This window comes from Mixophyes fleayi, chromosome 9 (genome assembly GCF_038048845.1).
Source record: "Mixophyes fleayi isolate aMixFle1 chromosome 9, aMixFle1.hap1, whole genome shotgun sequence".
NCBI lineage: Eukaryota > Metazoa > Chordata > Amphibia > Anura > Limnodynastidae > Mixophyes > Mixophyes fleayi.
The window spans coordinates 103,397,319-103,405,761 of NC_134410.1; the positions used below are offsets into that span (position 1 = coordinate 103,397,319).

The 8,443-nt window shown below is 39.2% G+C and overlaps 1 protein-coding gene across 2 annotated transcripts; it reads right to left on the reverse strand.

Annotated features, from left to right (window-relative positions):
• Positions 1-2,415: 2,415 nt before the first annotated feature.
• On the reverse strand, positions 2,416-7,628 carry ZBTB26 (zinc finger and BTB domain containing 26). 2 transcript variants are annotated; one of them, XM_075184748.1, is made up of 2 exons: positions 7,546-7,628; positions 2,416-6,637 (listed from the first exon to the last, which is right to left on the reverse strand). In XM_075184748.1, the coding sequence occupies exon 2, from the start codon at positions 6,561-6,563 to the stop codon at positions 5,346-5,348; it is 1,218 nt and encodes a 405-aa protein (XP_075040849.1). In that variant the 5' UTR covers positions 6,564-6,637; positions 7,546-7,628; the 3' UTR covers positions 2,416-5,345. The 2 variants fall into 2 exon arrangements, with proteins under 2 accessions (XP_075040849.1, XP_075040850.1); XM_075184749.1 differs by having other exon boundaries at positions 7,493-7,628.
• Between the last annotated feature and the right edge of the window lie 815 nt (positions 7,629-8,443).

The window sequence follows — 8,443 nt, forward strand, 5'->3', positions numbered from 1 at the left end:
GTTTCTGAGAATGTGCAGAGCAATTTTACGCAAAATATGGCATGCAACGGTACTTACATTCCTCAATGAGCAGGGCCCCTGATCTGCGCCGTGCACCTTTATTTGCACAAGAGTGTATGGGTTTGTTGGATGTTAGGGATCTTTGGGTTTTGCACTATACTTTTAATGCGCCTCCATGTTGCACTTTGGCAGAGCACTTCTAGGCGTTCTCTGAGGAATGTAATAAACAACGCTACACACACACACACACACACACACACACAGCAGTGACATATGTAATAGGAACTGTCCTGATGTCCCATCAATCTCATGATTGACTTAATTTATGACTTAAGTTAAATTGGGTAGATATGTTAGAAAAAAATGAAGTTTATTTTAATGAGAGGGGTGGTACTGAAGTAGGAGGGGGGCGGACTTTCATGGGACCTTTACACTTTTGAGCCGTGGGAATTTTCAGATTTTTCTGCCTAAATACACTTCTAATTGGCCAGGTAACTTATTTATTTTTTCTTAATGGGAGAAGAAATATTAAAAGATGTGTTGGGGTGGACATCTTTTTTTAATTTGCTTGTTTTCATTGACCTGCAGTATCTATTTGATTATGCCGACTTTAGATAGCAGGAAAACACTAGGCACTTAATGTGAAAAATGCCTCTACAAGAAAAAGGAACTTTTGGAAGGTGTGTATAAAAAGCAAATATTTTAAAAATTATAATAAAAATATAATTATTTAAAAAATATTTTTAAAAAGAAAGAAATTCCTACTAAATATATTATAAATTAAAAAGAAATTATAGCTATATAAAGGCTATGTCTCTAGCAAACCATAAATTGTGAAATGCAAGGTCATAAAAATGTATTTATCTAACTAGAGGTGCAAGATGAAAAGTAATGTTTCCTTCTTTCAAAAGAACAACCTTATTACAAGCTTAGCACACATGTATTTGTGGGACAAGTACACACGAACAGGCCACTAAACCAAAATACAAGTTTATCCAAAACATTCAAAAAATATATATGAAACCAACCTGGTCAATTTACTACAAAAGTTATGAGCAAATTTGTAACAATTTCTGAGTCCCGTAAACATATTTTTAGAAGTGTGGTATTGTATGCTGGTGGCATGGAACTATCCCAAAATATTACACAAAAGCCTATTCATACTTGCTAACTCTCCCGGAATGTCCAGGAGACTCTCGAAATCCGGGTCGGTCTCACGGACTATCACGGAGAGCAGGCAAGTCCCTCGCATCTGTCTTCCCAAAATGCCGCGATTCGCAGTGAATCGCGTCATTATGGCCATGCCCCCGCGACAAAACGGCATTTACGTCACAGGGGGCGGGTCCAAAATGCTGCGCATGGCCACGCCCCTCTCCCAGACAGAACTTGCCGAAAGTAGGCAAGTATGGCCTATGTCCCCCTCATGTTGCTGCCTCTGGAATGATTCTTCTGGAAACCACTACAATGATTGTAGCCCCCAGACACATCGCTATGACACAGAGACAAGAGCTACTCTAAAGTTAAACCAAAGCAAATACAGGAGTGTGGTCAACAGTATAGTGTCTTAATGCTGTGTCTGTGACGTCTATAATCACAGGGAACCAGTTGTAATGGCCCTTGAACTGGAGAGCAGACCGTCAGTGACATGTAGCTTCCAGTGCAGAGGGGAAGGGAATGGGTACACAGACTGACCCAAACTTTTCCAGTCCTGATGTAAAGAATCCCATAACCTCACAGGAAATATTCTACATTACATGGGGCAGCACGGTGGCAAAGTGTTTAGCACTTCTGCCTCACAGTGCTGGGGTCATGAGTTCAATTCCCGACCATGGCCTGATCTGTGTGGAGTTTGTATGTCCTCCCTGTGTTTGCGTGGGTTTCCTCTGGGTGCTCCAGTTTCCTCCCACACTCCAAAAACATACTGGCTGCTATCAAAAATTGACCCTAGTCTCTCTCTCTGTCTGTCTGTGTGTGTGTGTGTGCATGTTAGGGGATTTAGACTGTAAGCTCCAATGGGGCAGGGACTGATGTGAATGAGTTCTCTGTACAGCGCTGCGGAATCAGTGGTGCTATATAAATAAATGGTGATGATGATTATTACCTTCCTCACTGCAAGTTATTGTCTGCTACAGTGTTTCTCACTGTTCTTGCTGATAGTAAGTTTGTGTGAGAACATAGAAAAAAATCTTAAATATGGTGTGTATGTTTTTGTTACTAGTGGGTCCTTTATACCAAGTAACTGGTATTTAATTTTAAAATCTGGCTGGCAAATTTGGTATTTCTTTACCAAATAAACCTGGCATTTTTGTTGCCCGAAAAAACCGTCTTGTCAAATCAAAATCCATTACTTATCTATTGGATTTTTATATAGTCTCCAAAACGAGGTTACAGTAGCTAATTAGCACACCGGACATGTTTTCTTTATCATCACTTTTTAATTAAGTTTGGGTTACCGCAACAATACACAAAGACAGAACATATCAAAAGGTATTTGTGTCAACAGCAGATAATGGAATACAAATCAAGTGAAATCAAACATCCCTAAATGCTGAACTGCACTGTACTTTGTATACATAACAACGATACAGAAAGTGTTTGGTATGAATTTTATTCACCCTCCAACATCTACACTACTTTGAAGAGCACCAATCCTACAGTTTTAAAGAAAACTATACAGATTTGATAGAAAGTTATTAAAATTGTAAAGCTATATTTGACGTAAAGTAGACATCATGGTGTTGTTCAGAGGATTAAGTGTGCAACAGGCAAGTAACAGATTGATCAGAAGGGGTCAATTACGAATAAGGCTAGGTACTCACTGGAGAATTTTCCAACCAATCTGTTATCTACAACGATTGCACCTACGACTGAAGGTCTGACCGGTCGGGCAATTCATGCATACACACTACATATGATTTACCTTCAGATCTGTGCTCTTCCTCTTGTCCTATAGTCGAGAATGACAGCACAATATGCATTCATTCAAACATGTCGCACTGATTAATAGCCTTGCTATAGGTATCCACATGTCATAACGAATTTCGTTAGCTTCTGTGACTCTGAAACAAAATATTCAGTCTCAGAACAAACTATTCCATGTACAGCGCTCTCTACATTTAGTCACTGGAACATGTTCATTGCCGGCATCGGCTAAAAAGACCATAACTTTGAGAACTCTATGGAGATCGTGAACATGAGTGCATACATACTCCAGGATCAGAAGGCTATTGGAACGAGATCATCAAACATGACGACCAACCAAATGAAACCACAATCGGTACTTTGGGACGACTGACGTTCATTGTGTATACACTCTAACACGATATCTGACCAAACGGTCGTATATCGGCTGATTGTCTGAAAAACCTCCAGTGTGTACCTATACCTGTTAGGAGGACTGTTGCACCAGTTTTGTGCATGGATTAGCAAGAGAGGTTCATAAAGCAAGATTCTAGTGCTCTGCAAATTGAAAGTTTCATGTAGACCTAGAAAAAAAAAAATATACAATTCTGCTATAAATTAATAAAGCATGTGCAAGTGTTAAATAAATATTAGGAAAACACACACCGCTACTTTTAAAGCTAATGTTCTATATACCTCACCTTTATGCTAGCCAGGGAGTGGCAGTATTTTTGCCTGTACTTTCCCCAAATTTTATCCATATACATCAGGTGTGCCTGGATTTTAGTGATGTGCGATCTATTATCTGTTCACTCACTGCATAGTGTTGTACCTCCTTCTTATTTAAATGCAACATAAGTACACCGACACAATCAATCCCAAAAAAACAGGTTATCAGTATTAGATATTGAAGAAAGATTTACTTTTTATTTAATAGAGTGGTAAAAAGGGGTTTTCGAGAATCGTTTGATTTAAGTTTATTTTAAAATCATTGTTATTTTTACTTTTTTGGTTTAAAACGCAGGAGTCTTAAGGACACTTGTCTAGTAAACTGGGACCACCGATGTGGCAAAGCTGCCAGGCCAGGGATCCCAATCTTGTTTATTACCCATGGGGGGGAAGGGGGTGGACAGGAAGAATCCCAGAGCTATTGATCATGGGTCTGGTAGCCTCTGGGAGGTGGGCACACTTGTTTTCTCTGCCTCCCCACACCTTGCTAGTTTTTACTATAGCAGGAGTACCCCATGCTCATGGTCACATCTTGCCTGATATATTGGAAATCAGCCTAGGCTGGGGCTGGTGGAGGATTTGGGGACATTTTCTTTATTAAACAGTGTATTTTGTGAAATAAAAGGCAGTTTTGATTTCACCTTACCCTGATAAGCTTTCTAAAACACGAATCACAATGAAGTGAGCAATACCTTTCCAGGTCAGAAATGCCCCCATAGTGCAGCAAAAACTGGACTTGGTGTGATATATGTAATGGTATTCACTCATTTATCACCATTATAAAATACACACACAAATAAAGGATCTATTATCCAGAGTTTTTACTATGTAATGTTTTAGATATTTGCTTTCCTTTCATTTAGAGTAACGTCTAAAATATACCAAAATTTTATATATAAATATAAGAAATCCGCTCCCACACACACTGCCGCAGGAATTCCATTCCTCATTATATTGTTTAGCAGAGATCCTGTTGTAAGAAACACTTAGTGATCATATATGAACAAGAGCAACAATTTACTTGTTTTTCTCCTATCTGGATGAGCAAATACATAGGTGGATAATTATCTCATGTTTTAATTAGCCTCAATATGTTTTTCCCACATTAAAATATACTAAAATTACTTTTAAAAATAGTGTCACTGTGCTACCCTCAGCATCCCCGCTGCTTAGTAGCTAAAGCTTGGGGATCATGTCTGTGTGAATTTTTTGGTCTAACATTTGTTTGTGTGCGTGAGAACATTTGTATTGTCATCGAGTAGATGGAACAACATTTCTGGTAATCGAATCATAGGAGCATTTATCGGTATACAATAGGGAAGATGCTACTAAAGAAGGAAAGTTCAGGTTCCATAGGCTAAGAACATGAATGACTTAACGCAACTAGGGTGCAGAGCCATCCGCTACAAGCTGCCCATCTGTTTGCTTGTTTATGCCTATACCATAATATGCACCAACTTCACACTTATTTCATTGCAAGTTGAAAGAATGTTATATTTGACCAATACCTTTCACTTCAATAAATGATAGTGAAATCGGACTGTGCAGTCTCCTAAAATGCTGGTGGTTCATAATATCATGTTACCATGTTTATATAGCACGAATACTTTATCCAGACTTTAGTGGTCCAGAAAATGTTTTACCATTTAAAACTGGTATGTGTTTGCTAAAACATTTCTACACATTTAAAAACAATGTAGACTCTGAGTAACCATTTAATTTCCATCATGAGTACTGGCAAAAGCATCAAAGTCCAGACTGACATCTTGCGTGTTCCTCTCATGGGCATTGTCAAAACTGTTTTTGCCATGAAGTTGTTTGAGGTGTTTCCTCAGTACAGGTTTGTGTGCAAAGACCATATCACAGTAGTTGCACCTGTGAGGTTTATCCCCACTATGCAGGTTCAAATGGTCCTGTAGAGAACATTTTTGAGAAAAAGTTTTACCACATATTTTGCATTGAAAAGGTTTGATGCCTGCATGTACACGCATGTGCCTGTGTAGGTTGCCTTTCTGGGTAAATGTTTTTCCACATAATAAACACATAAATAGCTTGTGCATTTTTAAATGGTTAGCATAGTTTTCCAAATGTCGAAATACTCTAGTGCATTTAGGACACTGGTGATGCCACTGCAGAGTTTTGTCCAAAATCCTATTGCTGGGACCAAAAAGTTCTTTAGCAGATGGCCCCATGTTGTCACTGCTGTTATCAGAAACTGTATAATTGTGTGTAGGATTGCTGTCTGTCTCTCCAGCTCGGTTCTCCACAGTGGAATTGATAAGTGAATGTTGAGGCTCCAAGGAATGCAAAGTAGTTGGTTCAGAGGACATAAACTGGCTTTGGCTTACCTTGGCTTTATCACTGGATACTTCACCAATAGACTCAACCTTGACAATCTGGATGTCATCATTGTCTAGGCTGTCATCAGAGTTGGTGGCAACTGGAGAATCTGGTTGCAGAGAACGCTCAATTTCCTCTTCTGTTTCTATAACCCCCGCTGGTCCTATAGTTTCTCCTTCATCATTCTTCCTCTCTGGAGCTTGCCTAGGTTTAATGAACTTCCACAAGGCCTGTGTGCACCGCTCTACTACATGACTCATCTGCAGAAAGCTGGCGGCTGTTAGGTAGTTGACAAGTTCCATCTCGGGGAACTCAAGGACACCAGTGTAACAGGACAGAAGCAGCTGTTTGCCAGCTTGAGAGTTCTGTAGTATGGAAATATGAACTTCCTGGGCATTACTGAGCAGGAATTGGTCCCTTAAATAAGGCGAACCAGCTGCAAACACCACCCTGTGTCCTGGTACCTCAACATCATCTATATGCACAGTGACGTCGCAGAATTTGCTCTGCTCTCTCAGAGCATTCATTCTACCCAACATGGAGTCTCCATGATTGTCAAGTTTGAAGTGGAGCATTTCAGTTCTCTCACACATTTTGGTTCTGTAGCGATATGATGACCTATCCCACAAAATTATCACCTACTCAGCATAGTAGATTTCAACAACATCTGAAAAAGAGGTGAAAAAGCGATACTTACAAATACAAAAAGTTTATTAATCTTTAATTTCCAAACTATTACCACTTATAAGGAAGCAAACCAGTGATGAAAACATTTTTTTTAACATTTCAAAACAAATAATCAGTGTGACTAACCACTAGTTACTATAATCCATATTCCACAAAACCCAAAGCCTAGACAGTCATCTCACACATTAACCTAGAATGTATGAAAATGACACATTATCAGCAAACCTATTTAGCTACATAATCTCAGGCACTTTATTCAAACCCACTATAAAACATTAAAATAAAATAAAGTAATATAACTAAATTAACTGAAGTGTTTATGTTTTACAAAGTATATCCAGAATGTTACTTAATCATATCAGACAAAATGGAACCTCAGAGTAAAGCTGATCCATGCTCTCTACCTTCTTGCCTTATATGTGAAAGTTTAAATGTTTGTGTTCAGTTATTTTTTAATGAAAAGCCAGAGCTCAAACACCAAACATCAGATGCATACACTTTACAAATGCTTACTGGACATTCATGATCATTCAATGTAACTTAAGATGCAAACCACTACATGTATTCTACAAATACTCAGAAACACATATACCTGTCAAGTGGAATCCCTTTTTACGTTGTTTTCTGTTTTTCCCACTTATTTTCTGGTCTGACGTTTACGTAGCTAATGAAAACTACCATTATCTCCACATAATTATTTCAGCCTAGACGAATACAGCTAGTAAACATGTGCAAGAAAAGGTAACTGTGACAAGGAGTCGGCTAAGCAAGTATACCCCCTGGCTACACGTATACCTGAGTGCAACAATCTTCACTATCCTTTACTGACACTTACATCGCTGTAATTACACAGCTCGCTCTGCTAAATATCATGTCCGGCTTCTTTACCTTCTTCTCCTTTCTCATTAGGCAGATCCATTATATATAGACCCATCCTTCCTCACTGCACAGCTACAGGCTTCATCGCACAGTCGCGCCGGAAGTGACGTATTGACACCCCCTTCGACTCTCTGACTGTTATCTGTTTGTTTACAGAAAGCTGTCATGTGATCAGCATCCAGAGTTGTGTAGTGATGTAGTACGTGCCTGGCTGGCCTCATGTTCCTCGTTTCCTTGTAATAGATGGAGGGCATATCAGTTCCTCTGTGCAGGCTACACGAAGCAGACAGGACACTATACTTCAAAGGAAGGAGGGAACTGTCATTTTTTTTTTATATAGGTTTAGCAGGTCATCCATGTGAATTCAGATACATGTAATATAAACAGTTTGCACTGCAATAAAGTAATTTTTGGGCTACATAATATGTTTAGGTGTCTGCTCTCTGGGGCAAATTCAGTTTAGCGCGAGGTGCTGCTGAAGTTCGCCACGAGACGTGCAAATTGGCAGCTATTACTGCAGAAATTGCGCTCATTTTTCTGCGCACCTCCATGTGACGCAAGGAAAAAGCGGTTATTCCTGTAAAAAATCTGAAACGATGTGTCTCTGCAGACTGTTCCAGAGACACGTTGCATCACCTCGCCGCAAATTGAATCTGCCCATCTGAGTCCATAAAGGAGACATGTGGGTCCAGAGGCATTTAGCCTCAATTAAAAAGAAGTAAAATGAAGATGGCCAAGTCCTTCATCCAGTGATCGAAGGTATGCCACTCATACTGCCTTCATTGTAAAACTCAAATTCCATTCACTTACAGTTTCCATACCACTACTTCTAAATTTCCTCTTCTAACATAGGCTTCTACCGTAACCTGAGAAATGAAATATTGGCAATTTAAATTGTATAATACTC

Bases quoted from the DNA above. Each gene is read 5' to 3' on its own strand.
- ZBTB26 (XM_075184748.1), bottom strand. From the start codon at position 6,563: ATGTGTGAGAGAACTGAAATGCTCCACTTCAAACTTGACAATCATGGA.